The sequence below is a fragment of the Megascapheus bottae genome, chromosome 17 (genome assembly GCF_031878675.1).
Source record: "Megascapheus bottae isolate mThoBot1 chromosome 17, mThoBot2.hap1, whole genome shotgun sequence".
In the NCBI taxonomy this organism is placed as follows: domain Eukaryota; kingdom Metazoa; phylum Chordata; class Mammalia; order Rodentia; family Geomyidae; genus Megascapheus; species Megascapheus bottae.
The window spans coordinates 25429877-25450674 of record NC_143525.1 but is presented as its reverse complement, the minus strand read 5'-3'; the positions used below and the strand labels follow the sequence as shown (position 1 = coordinate 25450674).

The 20798-nt window shown below is 46.5% G+C and overlaps 1 protein-coding gene across 1 annotated transcript in view; it reads left to right on the top strand.

Moving 5' to 3' along the window:
* Positions 1 to 5085: 5085 nt before the first annotated feature.
* Positions 5086 to 20798, top strand: part of Srp68 (signal recognition particle 68) — a 31085-nt gene continuing 15372 nt past the window's right edge. The window contains exons 1-8 of the mRNA XM_090350341.1: positions 5086 to 5280; positions 7645 to 7711; positions 10109 to 10222; positions 11248 to 11443; positions 12469 to 12551; positions 13731 to 13840; positions 14463 to 14545; positions 16881 to 17021. Coding sequence (XP_090206467.1) covers positions 5118 to 5280; positions 7645 to 7711; positions 10109 to 10222; positions 11248 to 11443; positions 12469 to 12551; positions 13731 to 13840; positions 14463 to 14545; positions 16881 to 17021 — 957 coding nt within the window. The 5' untranslated portion in view covers positions 5086 to 5117. The remainder of the gene's footprint in view (positions 5281 to 7644; positions 7712 to 10108; positions 10223 to 11247; positions 11444 to 12468; positions 12552 to 13730; positions 13841 to 14462; positions 14546 to 16880; positions 17022 to 20798) is intronic.

Below are 20798 nucleotides of genomic sequence, written 5' to 3'. Positions count from 1 at the left end.
GCCTGCCCTTGTAGCCACATTGGCTGTTGATCTGTTGGCAACTCTTGATGCCCCATGGTTTCTAAGTTTTCCAGTAAGGCCTTTTATTTCAATCTGGCTGCTCTTAGCATAGGCTGTAGTTTTCTGGTAGCTCAGCAAAAGGCCTTTTGTCTATCCATCTACCAAGAGTCCCCTGTGAGGCTCCAGAGAGATTTTTCCGCAGGGATTCATCACAAGAAATTCAGAGAGGCTGGGAATGTGGCTTAGTGGTAGAGTGCTTGCCTAGCATGCATGAAGCATGGGGACATGGCTACTGGAGCCTGAACTCTACCTGGGTGCTGTCCTTTAGCTTTTTCACTCCAGGCTGGTGTTCTACCATTGAGCCATTCCACTTAAGGCCTTTTGCTGGTTCATTGGAGATAAAATTTTCATGAGCTTTCCTGCCCAGGCCGTCTCCAAACTTCAGTCCACGGATCTGAGCCTACTGAGTAGCTAGGATTGCAGGCCTCTGGCCATTGGTTCCAGTTCCTTAACCTCCAAGCGAATGCCATTGGTGCCTTCATGCTATTCCACCAAGATGCTTTTGGAGATGTTTGGGTCCCTTGGTGGGCCAGGAGCTAGACTAAAGCTGAGCAGTTGGGAAGCCCAGGATCAGTGACCAGGGCTCCCACTATTTGGCGCACTTTAGGTCAGATCTATGGACTCTGGCAGTCTGCCAGCATGAGTGCCCCCCACCTAGGCGCACACATGGCTGGAGGTAGGGCGCAGGCCCCCCTGGCTTGCAAAGATCCCAGGGGAATTGCTTAGAGACCAGAGCGTAGGCAGGAGTTGGCGGAGGAAAACCGGTCGGGGAGGATTCACAGTGCAGAGTCCGAGCGCGTGGAGGGCCATCCAGAGGCGGAAGAGCAGGGCCGCGATGATGATCCCTCATGTCACCCTACCCCTGGCCAGCTGTGTACCGGGTCTCTCACAGCTACGAGGTCACCAGAGGGCCTGAGGTAGCACCATAGCCAGACCCAGCACGGGCAGCGGGTCGCAGGGTCGCAGGGTCCGGGGCAGGGGGCAGGGCGGCGCGCCCCACACCAGGGGGCGCACGGTCAGGTTGGCCTGCCTCAACGGTAGGGCCTGGAGAAGAGCGGAGAAGAGCGGCGCCAGCTCCCCCCCCCACACACACACACCATGAGCCCCCCGGGCGTGGCCAGATGACCAGGGGCCAGGTCGGGAATGGAGCCCTGGGGTGAACGGGCGCTGAGCCGCAGCTGTGCACCCCTAGCCCCACACCCACTCTCAAGGAAGGGCCCCAATGTGGGCTTACCCTGCCCCATACCTGGAGGGCAGGTGCCAACTCCTGCCACTCCCTTCTCCCCCTGCAGGGGACCCGAAAGTCACCCGGGAGGCGGTGACTGTCCCCGCACACAGGGAAGACGCAGCAGGTAAGGCACAGCCTGAAGGAAGCCACAGGCCCGAAGGTGTCACAGGTGCACCCAGCACCCACACATCAAATTAGCCCAAAGGAACTGGGAAGTCGGACCCCAGCGGCTACCGCCTGTAATCCTATGTACAGATCCGGGGATCGTGGCTCAAAGACAGCCTAGGCAGCAGAGTCCAGAAAATACTTACTTTTAATTAACCAGAAAAAAACAAAAAAAGATCTGGAAGTGGAGGGATGGCTCAAGTGGTGAAGTAGTAACCTTGAATGGATAAAACCCAGGGACAGCACCCAAGCCCTGAGTTCAAGCCTCAGTACCAGCACACTGGAGACATTGTAGTAAATCAAATCATCCCAACCTCCCGATCCTTCCTACTGTCTTTTCAAGCTCTGCCTGAGTCCTGTATGCTTCAGGCTGAGGATGGAGAACCATAGTAATGTTCATTGAGCCCTTGATGAGGGGGCGTTAGGGTGGGGGAGGCAGGCCTGGTCTGTGTTAGGGAGCCTTAGACTTCAGCATGGATTTTACAGGAGTAGTTTTACAGTCAAGACCCAAGCCAACAAGCTAAGAGATAACTCACTTCATGCAAACTATTCCCAGTAGACTAAGCTTAAAGGTGTTAACAAACTAGAGCTTTTCTGTAAAATGGGCACAGCAATCACTCTAGCACCAGGCTGGCACGGAGAAATGCTACTTTTTGTCAGGTGCAGGAGATTCTGGAGAGCCAAATTCTTCAGCCTTCAGTCCTAGGAAGGATCTAATTGAGCAACCCCATGGTTGTCCATTCTTTGTACTTTCTCCAGTGTGGCCTCTTGGGTCTCACTGCCTCCAGCTCCTTTGCTGTCTTGACCCAACCCTTCATGACCCTCCTGCCTCTGCAGCCCTTGCCTGAATGCCAGCCCTGAAATTCTAGATCACTAGCTAGCTTGCTCACTCACCAGTCCAGGGAGACAGAGGCCAGCGTGGAACTGCTGGCATGCACGGTGGGAAGATGAAATGCACAGTCTTGCAGAGCAGGCAGCTGAACAGCCAGCCATCTAGGATGCGGTAGCACAGCCAGGACTAGTGACTGGCCCATGGTGCCCACCAGGAAAATGAGTGCAAAAAATGGGCACAAGGACTGCCTGGGCTTGTGGGCTGACCTTGCCACTAACCTGGCCTGTGATCTCTGCTCCCAGGACTCCTAGATGTTCCTGTGTTGGGGAACCTGAGGCTTTCAGGGGCTCCAGCAGCCAGTCTGGGGCTTGGGGAGAAGAACCAGACCTGACAGTACTATAGGCTGCTGGAGCTGCAGGCAGCTGAGCAGGGGTGAGCTAGGGCCAGGGTAAGGAGCCAGCAGCCAAAGGGTGCCAGAGCTGGTGCCAGTCCCCTGCAGCGGCTCCCTGATCTGGCTGGAGTGACCCCATGCTTGATCCACCAGCCCCAATCCAAGCTTCATTGGTGAACCGACTTCCCTGCAAATGCCTCCTATCCTGCAAGAGTGCCTGGTCCTGTGGCCAGTACCTGGAAGGGACACGCGCACACCCTCATGCCTGTAGTCCTAGCCAAGAGCTGAGGCTCACAGTCTGAAACCAGCCCAGGCAGCAAAGTCCATGAGCTTCTCATCTCCAGGTAACAGCCAAAAAAGCAGGAAGTGGGAGTGTCTCAAGTGGTAGAGCACCAGCCATTAGTGAAAAAGCCAAGTAAGATTTGGAGACGCTGATTTTTAAGCCCCAGTACTGTTATAAGCATGCGTGTGCATGCAGACACACACACTCCAGTAAATATTACTTCTCAGAAGCTCCAGGAGAGAATGCAGTGGCATGTATGAGGACCAAAGCCAGTTCATTAAATCCGAATCAAATCTTTTCCTTTCTACTCTAGACAGATTTCAAACAAAGGAAACCTTTGAGAAAATTCAAAACATTGAAGTCCTTATGCACATGTGGCATGTTTTTCTGGTTCGTGTTTAGATTGCAATAGGTGTTATATATGTTTCAGGGTCAGTCATTTGTGTGGTTGAATTATCTATATAAGACTATCTGTATAAGACTTCAACTTCCCAGTTCCTGGAGTCTGGAAATCACAACCTTTCATTGTTGCAATGTAAATTTCGCTTTAGCTTTTGTTGTCTTGTTTGGGTCCCAATCAGAAGTGTGTGTGTGTGTGTGTGTGCCCATATGTGCATCCATGCGCACGCATTGGTCTCTGGACTTGAACTCAGCATCTGTGTACTGTCCCTGAGCTATTTTTCTCAAGGGTAGGGCTCTATCACTTGAGCCACGGCTTCACTTCCTCCACCTCCTGAACTACAGGCAGCAGGTTTACTTTAAAAGGCCAATTTCGGTGAGGTGAGCCAAGCTCAGGGACAGAGACAACATGTTTTCTCTCATATGTGAAGCTAGACCTAAAATATTTTGGGACATGATAGATGATACAGGAGTCGAGGCATTCACACACAGTGAGACCAAAGGAGGATTCTCTTAGGAGAGAAACACAAAGACACAATGCCTCTGTGCATCTGATCATGTAAAATAATTACCAAAATGAATTCCAGGAAGTGGCAAGAAGTTTTTTCTTTGTTGCTGTTTTTGTTTTCTCTTCTTTTAGTCTTATTTGTTCTGTTTATCTGTCTTTGGGTGGGCCAGCAAGGGGTACAGAAATGGACAAAGGGTGAATAAATACAGCAGTGGTACTCATTGGATACTGTGTTGAAAATGAACTGTACAACTTGTGGGTGGGGATGGGAGAGAAAATAAGAGAGTGAGGGATGGGACAACATTGTCCCAAAAGAAATGTACTCTGTAAAAGCCCAGGGACCAGTGCCTGGTCCCTGAGTTCAAGCTCTATGACTGACCAAAAAAAGGAAAAAAAAAAAGAACTCTTTACCTGACTTATGTAAATGTAACCCCTTTGTACATCACTTATCACCTTTATAATAGCAATAAAACTGCCAAATGGTTCTATTTATCTTCTGTATCGCAAGATGGCTTTGAACTTTTTTTTTTTTTTTTTTTTTGTGGGTCACAGGGCTTGAACTCTGGCCCTGGGCTCTTCAGCTCAAGGCTATCACCCTACCTCTGGAGCCACAGCCCCGCTTCTCCTCGTTTTCTAGTGATTAATTAGAGATAAGGTCTTTTGTGCCTAGGCTGGCTTTGAACCTTGATCCTCAGATGTCAGCCTCTTGAGTTGCTAGGATTACAGGCGGGAGCCACTGCGCCCAGCTTGGCCTCCAGCTTTTGAATTCAGAGCCTGGGCACTGTCCTTGGGCATTTTTTTTTTTCTTCTAAGCTAACACTCTGCCAGTTGAGCCACAGCACCACTTCCAGCTTTTTCTATGTATGTGGAACTGAGGAACCGAACCTGGGGCTTTGTGCGTTTCAGGCGAGCACTCTGCCACTAGGCCACAGCCCCCATCCCTGCCTCAGCCTTCTTCGTGTTGAGATGCACACCCTGATGTGCGGGACGAGAGCTGATTCCTGGTTCCGGGATCTAAGAGGTGGACGTCCATCTCTAACTTCTCACGACCTTGACAGACAGGAGGTGGGGATCACAGCCGGGCCATCTCGCCACCCAGCAAGTGCGCAGGCGCGCTCCGACAAACGGGAACCGGCTTCTGAACCCCAGTCCTCCCAAATCCCATCAGCCCATGCTAGACGGTCCCGCTCTCTCCCTCCGCTGGCCATCTCGCCTTCTCTCTCCCGTCCTGCTCTGCGGCGCAGGGGCAAGATGGCTGCTGAGAAGCAGGTCCCGGGTGGCGGTGGCGGCGGTACCGGCGGCAGCGGCAGTGGCGGTGGACGCGGCGCCGGAGGAGAGGAGAATAAAGAGAACGAACGCCCTTCCGCCGGATCGAAGGCAAACAAAGAGTTCGGAGATAGCCTGAGTTTGGAGAGTATCCTAGAGTCACGGCCCGCGTCCCAGTGACGACGTGTCGCTCTGGAGGGCCGGGGCGGGCGGGCCGGCTGCGAGCCCGGCGGGCCGGCTGCTCGGGCGCGCCGGGAGCCCGGCGGGCGCCGTTTCCCCAGCGATTCCTCCGGTGCGCAGAGGCCCGGTGCCTGTCTGGTCGGGGGTCTCCTCGCACGCCCGTCGTCTGCAGGCCGGCTCGGGGAGGGCTCGTGCTTTTCTCCCAGGTGGCCCTGGTGGGCAGGGGTTAAGGTCTCCACTTCGGAGGGCTGGCGCTGGGCTCGGCCTCGGGCCCACCCCGCCAGGCCCCGAACTGAGCCGAGGAAGCTACTGTCTTGGCGATTTAGCCTTTTTTTTTTTTTTTAAATTAGTCTTGGCCGCCAGCTGTCATAGACTTGGCTTGTAAAAAAAAAAAAAATCACCGCTCCATGCCTCGGAAGTAGAGGCAAAGGTTGGCCGCGGTGAAGCTGCTGGCCTGTTCACGTTAGGAGGTGGTGGTTTCCTTTTGAAAGGTCCGCAGGCATTTTTGTCTTGGCGCCTGCACAAGACCCCTGGGGGAATTGGTTTCTAGTTCTGTGCTTATGTCACTAGTGTGTGAGGGTTTTGGGGTTTTTTTTGGGGGGGGGTAAGGTTTTTCTTTTTTTCTGAGACAAGGTCTAGCTATGTAACTATACTGGCTTTCAGTTATAATCTTCCTTCCTGTGCCTCTTGAGTGTATAAGCTACTACTACTTACGCTTTCTTTAAAGGCTGGGAGTGTGGCCTAGTGGCAGAGTGCTTGTCTAGCACACATGAAGCCCTGGGTTCCATTCCGCGGTACCACATAAACAGAAGAGCCAGAAGTAGTGCTGTGACTCAAGTGGCAGAACGCTGCCTCTAGAAAGCTCAAGGACATTGTCCAAGCCCTGAGTTCAACCCCCCGGAGGGGGGGGGAGGGAGAGAGAGAAAAAAAAAGAAAGAAAAAGAAAGTTTAGCCAGGCACTGATGGTTCATGCCTGTTTATTATCCTAGCTACTCAGGAGGCTGAGAAAAGCACTCCCACTAAGCCACATTTCCAGTGCTAGTCAGATATTGTAAGATTCTTTAAAAGGACAGCAGTTTGGTAAGGACTTTTTTTCTTTTAACCCTGTACCATGGATGGAACATGCATAGTACTCTCTACCACTGAGCTGGCCCAAGATTCTTTAAAAGGATTATTCATTTATTGATTTATTTTTTTGCCAGTACTAGGACTTGAACTCTGGGCTGCTCCTGCTTAGTGTTTTTGTTGATGTCTTCCACTTGAGCCATAGCTCCACATCTGGCATTTTAGTGGTTAATTGGAGATATGAGTCTCTTGGATTTGAATGTCTGGGCTAGCTTTGAATCTCAATATTCAGATCTCAGCCTCCTGAATCAGTAGGATTATAGAAAGTTAAGTGCCTTTGACACTTAAACTGTGACCTATGTGTAGTGGTGGTTTTATGTTTTGCAGGGCTGTGGCTTGAACTCAAGACTTTGTGTTTGCTCAGCTAACACTTTACCACTTGAGTCACTTTGGTGATTATTTTAGAAATGAAGTGTCTCATAGGTTTTTGGAATCTTGATCCTCAGGACCTCACCCTTCTGAATAGCTAAGTTTACAGATGTGAGCCAATGTGGCTAGCTTGCTTTGCTTATTTTTGAGATAGGGTCTCACATTTATGCCCAGCCTGACCTGGACTGTTATCCCTTTATTTCCACCTCCCGAGTAACTGAAATGATAGGGATGTACCATAGTACCCAGCTTCGATTGTTTGAGAAGGTGTCTCTTGAAGTTTTTGTCATGGCTGGCCTCCAGTCACAGCCCTCCAACTTCTGCCTGTAGAGAGCAGCTAGGAATTGAGGCATGATCCTCCTTAAAACTTTCAATATTTTTATGGTATCTGTGGCCTATTTTTGTTGATATGTGTGAATGAGATTCCCTGGAAGCATTGCAGCTGTTAAGGAAAATGAGATTTAGCAAGAGAAGTGTAGTCGACATTACTTTTAACCTGAATTTGTGTGAATAATAAAGTGGGTAATCTAGGTAGAAACGGCTGGGAGCCACTATAATTATAGCCGGCATTTAGTATCTCTGCCTTTTTTTTTTTTTTTTTTAACTGCTTGGGTTCAGCAATTTCCCAATGGCAATAACTTCCTTTTTAAGTTTGATAGTAGTAACAGGTTGAAGAATTAGCTTTTCTACAAACAGCCTTGTTGTATGACAAGATACTATTTAAAATGGATACAGATATTTCACAAATGTTTAAAGTGCTGAGGCTTATCACTAATAGTACGAGTTTTGATTATTTTGGTTCTTGCCATTATAAGCTTTTCCTTAATCTTGGCTCTAGTTCTTCAGATTATTAAGGAATCCCAGCAGCAGCACGGCCTGCGGCATGGAGACTTTCAGAGGTACAGGTCAGTATCGTGGACACCATCCATGGAGGTCATGATGGGATATCCAAACTTTGTTTTCTTTGCTAAAACTTTGTTTTCTCCACTGTATCTGGCCCAGGAAGATTGAGCAAGGTAGGCCATGATCTGAGATCAAGTGGGAGAAGAAGGCAGACCAGGATACATCAGGCTCAGCAGGCCAGGGTAATGAGTTCAGGTGCTACCAGTATGTCATGGAAAGCCTTGAGAGAATTCTAAGCAGGGCATTCCTATGCTCTGACTTTTCAGTTATTAAAGAAATTGTCAGACACAAATGTAGTGATGACAGTCCAGTGAAGTTCATAAATCCAGTCATCACAATACTCAACTTTCTGCCTCCTTTCCCCCCTCCCCTTTTTTTTTTTTTTTTTTGCCAATCCTGGGGCTTGAACTCAGAGCCTGAGCACTATTCTTAGGCTTTCCTCAGGGCTAGCACTCTACCACTTGAGCCACAGCACCAATTCAGGCCTTTTCTGAGTATGTAGTACTGAGAAATTAAACTCAGGGCTTCATGCATGCTAAGTAAGCATTCTATCACTTGGCCACCCTCCTGGCCCACTCCTCCTTTTTTTGTGTGTGCTGGTACTGGGGCTTGAAATGAGGGCCACCTCTCAGTTGGCATTTTTTCCTCAAAGCTGGTATTCTACCATTTAAACCATTTTTTTTTTTTTTTTTTTTTTTTGCACTGTCCTGGGGTTAAGCTCAGGGCTTGAGCTCTGTACCTGGACTTTTCTGCTCAAGGCTAGCACTTTGAACTTGAGTCACATCTCCAGTTCTGGCTTTTTTTTTTTTTTTTTTTTCTTTTTGGGTTGGTCATGGGGCTTAAACTCTGGGCCCTGGGCCCTGGGCCCTGGGCATTGTCCCTGAGCTCTTCAGCTCAAGGCTACCTCCCTACCCCTAGAGCCACAGCCCAACTTCCTATTTTTTAGTGAGTGATTGGAGATAAGATTCTCATGGGCTTTGTAGTGTCTGGGCTGGCTGTGAACCAAGATCCTCAGATCTCAGCCTTCTGAATATCTGGGATTCATGAGCCACCATGCCCAGCTCCAATTCCTGCTTTTTGATGTTTAATTGGAGAGAAGAGTTTCACAAACTTCTGTCCAGGTTGGCTTTGAATTGAGATTCTCTGATCTCGGCCTCCTGCATAGCTAGGATTACAGACATGAGCATACCAACACTGAACATTTTGTTGTCTCTTAATCCACTGTTTTTGTTGCTTATGTTCACACTTACTGCTGTGTTCTCGGTAAATGATTTATGGGCAAAAGGTGCTTTTTAGGGATGTGCTGTGTACTCATTGAGGGGTCATTCAACTCCAAGTTGAATGAATTCTCCAGACTCTTCATGGAGAATATCAGTCTAGGCTGATAGTTATTAGCAAAGAGATGCTTAGCCCTGAACATAGCTGGCATAGAAACAGCAGTTATGTGTTCTACTCCAGGCTTTAGCCCTACTTTAAGACCTTCCTGTTCCCATTCCCCCCCCTCCCCTTGGTACTAGTACTGGGGCTGAAATCTGGGCCTGGGTGCTGTCTCTGAGTTTTTGTGCTCAAGGCTAGCATTTGGCTAATGGAGCCACAGTTCCACTTCCAACTTTTTGGTGTTTTTAAGAATTCCATAGGCTTTCCTGCCTGGGCTGACTTCAAACCATGATCCTCAGATCTCAGCCTCCTGAATAGCTAGGATTACAGGTGTGAGCCACCAGTACTCAGCTCTTTTTCCCTTGTTTTGGCACCAAAAGTTGAACTGCACTCTCGAGTCCTGTCTACTCTTTAAGCAAAGATGACTAGGAATGCTTTTCTCAATTTATTTACTTCTCCTAAGGTAGGGGATTATTTCGTGTGTGTGTGTGTGTGTGTGTGTGTGTGTGTGGTTTTTGTTTTGGGCAGTGCAGGGCTTGAATTCTGGTCCTTCTGTGTGCTAGGCAGCACTCTGTCCTTTGAGACGTGCCCAGCCATTTTTCACCTTCATTGTTTGTTGGTTTTGTGCCATTCCTGGGGCTTTGAACTCTGGACCTGATGCCTCCCTGAGTTTTTTCTGCTTAAGGCTAGAGTTTTACCACTTAAGCCAAAGCTTTACTTCCAGGGTTTTTTGTTTGTTTATTTTTGGGGGGGCGTACAGGGAGAAGTTATCTTGGCATAAGAGTCTCATTGACTTTCCTGACTAGACTGGAACTGAACCAAAACCCTCTAATCTGATCCTCGAGTATGTAGTATGTGAGCCCCTGGCACCTAGCCTTTGCTTTATATGCTTTAATTTACAATAAATGTTTGCCAGTTATGTCACATAAATAGAGTCCCCTTACCTCTGACCTTCATAGAATCTCCTACCCAAGCTACTCTAGTAGCTTGTCTGACTGAGTTTCATTTATATTTTATTTCAGGGGCTACTGTTCCCGCAGGCAAAGACGTCTCCGAAAAACACTCAACTTTAAAATGGGGAACAGACACAAATTCACAGGGAAAAAAGTAACTGAAGATCTTCTGACTGATAATAGGTATTAACTGCTCAGTGCATTGAGCCAAGTCCATCGTTCTAGCACATTTATTGGACAGTTAGAAGAGCAGGATGTTATATCTAAATTACTCCATGTGACGGTCTTAGCAACTATATGTGTGAGCACTTTTTACTTTTCCTGTGTTCTAGAGGCTCAGGAGGCTTAATGGCTTCTTTAAGAATTCTGTGTGGGGGGTGGGGGAGCAGGGGCAGAAGTTTGGCCTAGCATGCATGAAGACCCAGTTTCGATTCCTTGGTACCACATACATAGAAAATGCTGGAAGTGGTGCTGTGAAGTACTACTCAAGTAATAAAGTACTGTGTCTTGAGAAAGCCCAAGGACAATGCTCAGGCCCTGAGCTCAAGACCTGGGACTGGCAAAATTTAAAAAACAAAAACAACAAAAAAAACCCCCAAAACTAGTGACTAACTGGGTGTTGGTGTCTCACACCTGTAATCCTAACTACTCAGGAGGCTGAAATCTGAGGATTGTGGTTTGAAGTCAGACTGGGCAAGAAAAGCATGTGAACCTCTTATCTACAATTAACTGGGGGGGGGGGGGGAGTGGAAATGGCCATATGGCTCAAAGCAGCACAAAATAAAAACAAAATCTTCCTGCTTCCACATCTTGAGTGCTAGGATTTTTTTTTGTGTGTATGGGGTTGGGAGGTTGGTTGTGGGACTTGAACTCAGGGCCTGGGCAAGGCTAGTGCTGTACCACTTTGAGCACCACTTCCAATTTTCTGGTGCTTAATTGGACTGGTGTCTCATGGAATTTTGTGAGTGTTAGGATTACAGTCATGAATTAGCATGCACTGCACGCTAGAGGCTTTTACATTAACTGTGTCCAGTAGATGACTAAAAAACTGGGGTGGAGACGGGGTCAGGTTGGGATAGGAGTTGCTGATTTGCAACTTAATGTTAAGGGAACCCTCAGGGGAAGGGATGGTGGAAAGCCAAGAGGCAGGAGAGTGTGTCTCATGCTCCTGGTCCTCGTTGCTCAGCTCCCATTTCTGTCTGGTGTAGATATTTGTTGCTGGTCCTGATGGATGCTGAAAGAGCCTGGAGCTATGCCATGCAGCTCAAACAGGAAGCCAACACTGAACCTCGAAAACGCTTTCATTTGCTCTCACGCCTTCGCAAAGCTGTGAAGCATGCAGAAGAATTAGAACGCTTATGTGAGAGCAATCGAGTGGATGCCAAGACCAAGTTGGAGGCTCAGGTTAATGTCTTCGCATCTAGCTTTGTTTTATTATGGAGATTATAGGTATGAATTCAAAATTTTAAACAAAACTATAGATGAACAGAATAACTTTCACTGTTAATAGTGAAAGAGGAAAAACTTTCTGATTTTCTTTTTAAAGATATGACAACTTTTTTTTCTTTGAGACATAGTCTTATTTGTAGCCCATTCTCGGATGTGAAATCCTCTATCTCAGTAGAGATTATAGCCATGTGTCACCATGTCCAGCGGTATTTTAACTTTTCTTTTGTTGGTTTGTCATGGGGCTAGAACTCAGGGCCTGGGTGCTGTCTCTGAGTTCTTTCACTCAAGGCTGGCTCTCTACCACTTTGAGCACAGTGCCACTTCTGGTTTTTGAGTGGTTAATTGGAGATGAGAGTCTGATGGGGACTTTTCTGCTCAGGCTAGCTTTCAACTGGGACCCTCAGATCTCAGCCTCCTGAGTAGCTAGGATTACAGGCATGAGCCACTAGTGTTCAGCTTTGGTTGATTTTTGTTGTTGTTTCTGGAGATAAAGTCTCATGTAGCTTATGTTTGCCTTGAACTCACTATGTATCCCATGCTGGTTTTGGATTTGATACCTACCTCTGCTTTGCCCCCCAAATATGTCTGTTTCCTTGTTTTTTATTTTTTGTTTGTTTGTTTTCAGTACTGAAATTTATACTCAGGACCTAGAGCTTTGTAAGCGTATATCCTGAGCAATACATTTCCAGCTTAGTATTCATTTTTTTGTCCTCAGTGGTACCTAACTCAGGGCCTGGATACCTTGAGCCGTAGCTCCACTCCTAGCTTTTAGGTAATTAGAGATGAGTCTCTTAGACTTCCCTGCCCAGGCTAGCTTTGAACTGCTGTCCTCAGGTCTTAGATTCCTGAGTAACTAGGATTACAGGCATGAGCCACTAGTGCCTGGCCCATCTCTGTACTCTTGATGTGATGACAGAGTTAGAACCCTTAGAGGAAGATGGTGCTAGAACGCTGGTTGTTGTTTTTCTACTCCCTTACAGGCTTACACAGCTTACCTCTCAGGAATGCTGCGCTTTGAACATCAAGAATGGAAAGCTGCCATTGAAGCTTTTAACAAATGCAAGTAAGTCATCTGCTTTAGGGACCACGGCCAGTTTTGATTCTAGATAGACACATTTGCACCAAAGGCCCCTATTAATTTGCTTCTGTAAGGCTTAAGAGTGTGTTTTTTTTAGCATGGTGTGGTGGCTACACAGGAAGCGGAGGATCAAGGTTCAAAGCCAGCCCGGTCACTAAATACCAAGAGAAAAAAAAAAAGACCAGGGCCGGGAGTTTGGCCTAGTGGTTAAAGTGCTTGCCTAGCATGCATGAAGACCCGGGTTCGATTCCTCGGTACCACATACATAGAAAAAAGCCGGAAGTGGTGCTGAGGCTCAAGTGGTAGAGCTCTAGCCTTGAGAAAAGTCCAAGGACAGTGCTCAGGCCCTGAGCTCAAGCCCAGTACTGGCAAAAAAAAAAAAAAAAAAAAGACCAAGAGACTCTTACCTCCAATTAACTACTAGAAAACTGGAAGTAGTCCTTGGCTCAAGAGGTAGGGCGGTAGCCTTGAGCTGAAAAGCTTAGGGACAGTGCCAAGGCCCAGAGTTCAAGCCCCATGATAACTGACCTCCCCCGCCTCCCAAAAAAGAAAAAAAAAGAGTGTGTTTTTTTTATTTTCCCTATGGAAAGATTGGTTATTCACTTTTTTTTTTTTTTTTTTTTTTTTTTTTGCCAGTCCTGGGCTTGAGCTCAGGGCCTGAGCACTGTCCTTGGACTTTCTCAAGGCTAGAGCTCTACCACTTGAGCCTCAGCACCACTTCTGGCTTTTTTCTATATATGTGGTACCGAGGAATCAAACCCGGGTCTTCATGCATGCTAGGCCAAACTCCCGGCCCTGGTTATTCACTTTTATCATTAGAAATGCTGGTTCTAACAGCTGATACAAGAGCTTCTGAGGTCTGAATTGGTTTGTGGCTACTTTTTTGTTGTTGTTGTTATTGTGGTACTTGAACTCAGAGCTTGGGTGCTGTCCCTGAGATCTTTCCCTTAAGTCTGGTGCTCTACTACTTTGATATGGCCACTTCCAGTGTTTGAGTGGTGAATTGGAAATAAGAGTCTTATGGAGACTTTTCTGCCCAAGCTAGCTTTGAACCTGGATCCTTAGACCTCCTACATAGTTAGGATTACAGCATGAGCCTCTAGCACCTGGCTATGTTTTCTTACAATATGATTGCTATAAAGGCTGCCCTCTGTTTTCTCACAGGACCATCTATGAGAAGCTGGCCAGCGCTTTTACCGAAGAGCAGGCTGTGCTGTATAACCAGCGTGTGGAGGAGATTTCACCCAACATCCGCTACTGTGCATATAATATTGGTGAGCAGGCATTGACAGCTGGCCTCTGCGGAGTCCATGCCAGAACCTGCATGGATCATTGTCTGTCCCTGCCCTTGCTTCATCCTTAGCCTGACTTCTCATGAGTGAGAAAGTAGAGCTTTCTAAGTCAGGCAGCTTAGAATTACACAAGATGGCAGCTTGTCTCCATCTTATCCCCTTCTTCACTCCTGAGGAGCAGTCATGAGTCTCCACCAGAGGCCATTTATGTTTTTACTGGCTTAAGTTCACAACAAAACTAAGAAAAGGATACTTTCATGGATACCTTGTTCCTATACATGCATAGTCTCTCCATTAGCTTCATTCTCCCAAGAATGTGGTACATTTATTAAAGCTGATGAATCCCCATTAACAGACCCTAATTTCTCAAAATCAGTAGTTTACATTAGAATTCAGTTTCGGTCTTCTAGACTCTGTCTTTGGACAAAGAAATAATGACATATATCTCTCTACAGAGTATTTGCTCTGCCCACTCCATGTTTATTCTTTATGAAAAGAACACAGAATAGACCATGCTGCAGACGCAGAGAGTTGTGCTTGTGGAGGGAAGGGCTGCTCGAGTTGGAGTTGAGTCTAGTGATGCTCTCATCCCTCTCTCCCTTAGGGGACCAGTCGGCTATCAATGAACTCATGCAGATGAGATTGAGATCTGGGGGTACTGAGGGTCTTCTTGCTGAAAAACTGGAGGTAATATTGTGTGTACATTTTGTAAAAAGCTTTGATTTGGAAAAGTCCAGAGGAAATTCGTAATTCTATTCTCTGGAGATAATTTGCTAGATAGATAGATACTTTAAACTTTCATAACTGGAGTTTGAACTTAAGGTATTACACTTGCTGGGTAACTAGGCATTCTGTACCTCCAGCCCTTTTATGGTTCAATTTTTTTTTTTTTTTTTGGGTGGGTGCGAGGGTCGTGGGGTTTGAACTCTGGGCCTAGGTACTGTTCCTGAGCTCTTCAGCTCAAGATTAGTGTTCTACCTCTTAAGCCACATCACCACTTCTGGTTTTCTGGTGGTTCATTGGAGATAAGAGTCACGGAATTTGATGCCCAGGCTGGCTTTGAACTGTCACAGCCTTCTGAATAGCTAGGATTACAGGTGTGAGACACTGTGCCCAGCTCATCCTGAGCTTATTTGCTGAGTTGGTCCTTTACCACTTGAGCCATATCTCCATCCCTGCCCTTTTTTTTTTGGTTGTCGGTTATTGGTTGTGGGACTTGAACTCTGGGCCTGGGCTAGTTAGCTCTATCACTTGAACCACAGTGCCACTTTTTTTTTTTTTTAAGTATATGTTAATTGTAAATGGGGATATCACATATACGTAATTTGTTCTAATCAGAATGTATGTATGCTGGACACCAGTGGCTCACACCTGTAATCCTAGCTACTCAAGAGGCTAAGATCTGAGGGCTGTAGTTTGAAGCCAGCTTGAGCAGAAAAGTTGCCATGAGACTCTTATCTTCAATTAACCACTCAAAAACTGGGAATGGTGCTGTGGCTCAAATTGGTCAAATCCTAGCCTTGAGCAAATTTGCTTGGATAGCACCCAGGCCCTGAGTTCAAGCCCCATGATGAACAAAAACAACAAAAATTCTGTATCAGTCAAACTTACCTATTTCACTCCCTCTTCAATTTACTTTCAGATTACATTAAAGATGGTAATAATTTTCTGGCAGGAGAAATTGTAGGAGCACCAGCTTCCTTACCTATTTGTCAGTATGTTATCTTTGTAAATTGAATAAATAGTTGGTACAAGTCCTATTTTTTGCTGGTTATTGTGGAGATAATGTCTCAGACTTTTTGCCTAAATTGGCTTGAAGTGTCATCCTGTAAGTCTCAGCTGCCCAAATAGCTGGAATAGTGAGGATTATAGACAAGAGCCACTGGTGTCTAACAAAGTATATTTTCACTTACTATTTTTAAGTATTCAGCTTTTTCTGTCAATTCATAGAAAAAGTAGTTTGATGTAGATGAGCAAGAGGGATTGGTATACACCTGTAGTCTCAGCTACTCTGGTTACAAGAAGAGGAACCTGATTTTCAGCCTGTGTAGGAAAAGTTACCTTGAACCAATTTCAAAAAACAATATGGACAGAAGGGCTGAGAATGTGTGGCTCAAGTAGGACAGTGCTTGCCTAGCAAGTTTGAAGTTCTGGGTTTAAAGTTTAACACAGAAAAGAAAGGGCCAGGTATCAGTGGCTCAGTTCTGTAACCCTAGCTACTCAAGAGGCTGTAATCTCCTCCCCCCCCCCCAATTCTATGGCTTGAACTCAGGGCCTGGGCACTGTCCTTGGGCTTTTTCAAGGCTAGAGCTTTACCACTTGAGCCACAACACCACTTCTGGCTTTTTCTATGTGTGTGGTATCGAGGAATTGAATCCCAATCTTCATGCATGCTAGACAAACACTCTACCACTAGGCCAAACTCCTGGCCCAAGAGGCTGAGATCTTAAGGTCTCAGTTCTGTGCGAGCCTGGACAGAAAAGATGGTGACATTCTTGTCTCCAATTAATTACAGAATGCTGGAAGTGGAGTTAGAGCCCAAGTGGTAGATTTCTAGCCTTGAGCACAAAAGCTCAGGGACAGCACTCAGGCCCTAAGTTTAAGCTCCAGGGCCAGGAGTTTGGCTTTGTGGTGGAGTGCTTATCTACCTTGTACGAAGACCTGGGTTCGATTCCTTGGTACCACATACATAGAAAAAAGCTGGAAGTAGTTCTGTGACTCAAGTGGTAGTGCTCTAGCCTTGAGAAAACCCAAGGACAATGCTTAGGCCCTGAGTTCAAGCCAGGACTGGCAAAAAAAAAAAAGTAAGTTCCCGTACACATGCACACACGCGCGCACACACGCGCGCGCGCACACACACACACGGGAAGGAAATAAGAGAAAGGTAGGAATGAAAGAAGGAAAAAAGATGATTAGTAGAACTTTCTGTCTCTCTTTCTAAGGAGGCAATGTTGTTTGTAGAAGTAGATAAATTGTCACTCATATCCCAAATTAATCTTGTAACTTTTAAACTACTTTTCAGGCCTTAATCACTCAGACTCGAGCCAAGCAGGCAGCTACCATGAGTGAAGTGGAGTGGAGAGGGAGAACGGTTCCAGTGAAGATCGACAGAGTGAGGATCTTTTTATTGGGACTGGCTGACAACGAAGCAGCCATCGCCCAGGTGAGGAGGAAGGGTTTATTGGCTTTCCTTTGATCATGTCTGAAAGCTGACGTAAGCATTCTCAGTTCATTGGCTTATGGCAGTTACTTTCTCACAAAACAAAAATGTATACTAATGCTGGCAGGGCAAAGAAATTGAAAGTCATCAAGGGAAAAAGAATGGCCAGTGGCAAAGTGCTTGTCGCAGTGCAACTTCCTTACGTCAATACTACTACTACAAAAAAAAGAAAAAAGCCTGGGTATGTGCAATGTGGCTTCCTGGGGGAGTACTTGCCTAGCGTGCATGAAGCCCTAGGTTCAATTCTTTAGTACCACATAAACAGAAAAGGCCAGAAGTGGCTCTATGGCTCAAGTGGTAGAGTCCTAGCCTTGAGTAAAAGGAGCTCAGAAATAGTGACCAGGCCCAGAGTTCAAACCCAGGACTGGGAAATAAGAAAAAAGAAAAAATGGTGAGAGTGAAGCAAGGGACATATGTGGCCCAGCAGGAGGTGTAGTAGCACAGCTGTTGTTCTGGAGCCTCAGTCCTTACCCTCCCACCCTGAGAGTTCACCTCTTGAATTTCTGGGTATTTTTGAAGAGTCTGGTTAAACCAGAATATCTTGTTTTGTGCCTGGTTTAATATTCCTGTAAAGCTGTACCTGAAGCTATATACTGACATAATTACCTGTTTGTGGCTGTGAATAACGAGATGTATCCCCAAAGATAAGAGAGAATTTGGTTATCTCCATTTTTATGAGCCAGACCATAATTAGACCTCTCCAATGTGAGGTCAAGAACTTTGGTTGTTGTTGTTGCCAGTCTTGGGACCTGATGAGCTCAGAGCCTGGGTACTGTCCCTGAGCTCCTTTTTTTTTTTTTTTTTTGATAGGGGAGGGTGAGGGATGGGGTGGGGGTCAGTGGTAGGACTGGAACTCTGAGCCTGGGCATTGTCCCTAAGCTCTTCAGCTTAAGGCTACTGCCCTATCCCTTGAGCCATAGCACCACTTCTGGTGGTTAATTAGATATGAGAATCCCACAGACTTTAGTGCCCTGGCTGCCTTTGGATTGCAATCCTCCAATCTTGGCCTCCTGAGTAGGATTATAAGCATGAGCCAACTTGCCCGGCTATCCCTGAGCTTCTTTTGCTGAAGACTAGTAGTCTGTCACTTGAGCAACAGCACCACTTCCAGCTTTTTCTGTGTCTATGGTACCAAGGAATCGAACCCAGGTCTTCCTGAATGCTAGGCAAGCACTACCACTGAGCCACATTCCCAACCCCTGAGCTTTTTTACTTCAGGCTAGAGCTCTACCACTTGAACCACTGCTCCACTTTTGGCTTTTTGGTAATTGGAAATAAGACCTTTCCAAGCTGGGAGTATAGCCTAGTGATTGAGTGCTTGCCTAGCATGCATGAAGCCCTGGGTTCAATTCCTCAGTACCACATAAACACAAAAAAGCCAGAAATGGTGCTGTGGCTCAAGTGTCAGAGTGCTAGCTTTAAGAAAGCTCAAGCCAGGCACTGTGGCTCACGCCTCTAATCCTAGCTACTCAGGAGGCTGGCATCTGAGTATCCAAGTTCAAAGCCTGCACAGGCATAAAAAGACCTGAGACTTTTACCTCCAATTAACCTCAAATGGGAAGTGGGGCTTGGCTCAAGGGTAGGGTGATAGCCTTGAGCTGAAGAGCTCAGGGACAATGACCAGACCCAGGGGTATGGCAGTATCCTGCAGCTGAAGAGCTCAGGGACAGCATCCAAGCTGAGTTCTAGCCCCATGACCCACAAAAAAAAAAAAAAAAAAAGAAAGAAAAAATGTGAAAAAAAAGGACAGTGCCCAGGGCCTGAGTTCAAGCCCCAAAAGTGTGTGTGTTGGGGGGAAATAGACCTTCCCAGACTTTCCTGGGCTGGCTTTGAACTTCTGTCTTCAAATCTAGTTTCCTTGAGTAGCTAGTATTCTAGTATTACAGGCATGAGCTGCTGTTACCTGGAAGGAATTTTTTGTTGTTGTTGTTTAACCAGTCCCAGGGTTTGAACTTATGGACTGGACAATTTGAGCTTTCTCAAGGCTAGTGTGCTATCACTTGAGCCACAGCACTACTTCTGGCTTTTTTCTGTGTATATGGTACCAAGGAATCAAACCCAGGGTTTCATGCATGCTACACAAGCACTGTACCACTAAGCCACGCTCCTGATAGTGGGCTTTTTTGTTCATTGGTCCCTTCCACCCATGCAGACACACAGGATAATATTTGATAATATTGATAATTCTCCCTTAGCCTGTCTAGTCCTGGGATTACAGGCATACTCCACCATGCCCACACCTGGTTAAATTTTTGATGATTTAAGCCAAAGGGAAACTATGTGTCCTTTAAAAAAAAAAACCACCACCAACAAATCTAGTTAGGTTTGTCCCCTTCTTTCCCTTGCTTCTCACCTCACTGGACTGGGTGTAGCTCACTTCCCATTTGATCCACACTGCGGTAGGTGTGGTGGGAATGTGGCCAGACTTGCCTTGTCTGCCTCTTAGTCACACAGCCATCTTCTAGCAGTTTCTATAGATAGTGAAAACCATCAGGAAATCTGTGTCTAATAGCAGGCACAAATCAGCCTAGAGTCCTCCACACCAGTTAGCTAGCCTGTCTTGATTCAGGGCTGGAGAAGAGAACCTGAGGCACATCCTAGTGTTTCAAGTTTCTATGAAGAAAGCAATCAGGATTGATTGACTTATTAGGACTATTGAGTAGCGTATTATTTCTGGCATATGAGTCTTCTGTGTGGGCCCTTCAGGGAGTTTGCTGCTGGTCTTCAATGTGTCTTTTTTGGCTCAGTAGCAGAAGTGGAAGACTAGTAATTAGATGGGAGGTATCCTGCCTCTACATGTTGAAGGTGTGTCTCATTTCATTGGCTTTCTTGGCATCAAATGTAAATCCTAGAATATAACGTAAGCAGTGGGGCTGGGAGCGTGGCCTAGTGGTAGAGTGCTTGCCTAGCATTCATGAAGTCCCGGATTCGATTTCATGGTACCATACACACAGAAAAATCCAGAAGTGGTGCTGAGCTCAAGTGGTAAAGAGCTATCTTAGAGGAATCTCCAAGGAAGGTGCTCAGGCCTTGAGTCCACGCACTAGGACTGGCAGAAAACAAAACGAACAAAAATTAAGCAGTAAAATATTTTTAGAGCTTCCTGTTTGGAGCCATTTCTACCTGGCACTGGAGAGTCATGACAGCTTCTACCCAGAATTCTAGTGGGCTCTGACCCACAGCACAGAGAGGTCTTCATAGTAAATCCTCTCCTTCAGCCATATTCTTTGCTCAAGGCTAGTGCTCTACCGATTGAGCCACAGCTCCACTTCCAGCTTTTTTTTTTTTAAATGGTTATTAAAGAGTCTCATGGACTTTCTGAGCTGGCTTCAAACTGTGATCCTCAGATCTCAGCTTCCTGAGCAGCTAGGATTATAGGTGTGAGCCACTGGTGCCAGGCCTTTATTTTGTGATGTGTTTTTGTCCTAGAGTTTCTCTGGTGCAGTAACTTGTTGACACATGTGCCTGGTTCCATTTAAAGTAACACCGAACAACGGGTGCCATGTGTGTGGAACACTACTGCATTAGGCAGTGTTGATAGAAAGTTCTATCAGACAGTGGCTGTGCTCTGTGGAAAGGGGAGCGAATGGGATCACACATGCATCCAGTGCTAGGATGCCTGTGCCTCTGATTGGTTTGGAAGTTAGTGAGCAGCAGGAATGTCAAGTGACCCATAAGTGGAACTGTGTGTTTGTTTTATTTTAGGTTGGGTAATTTACA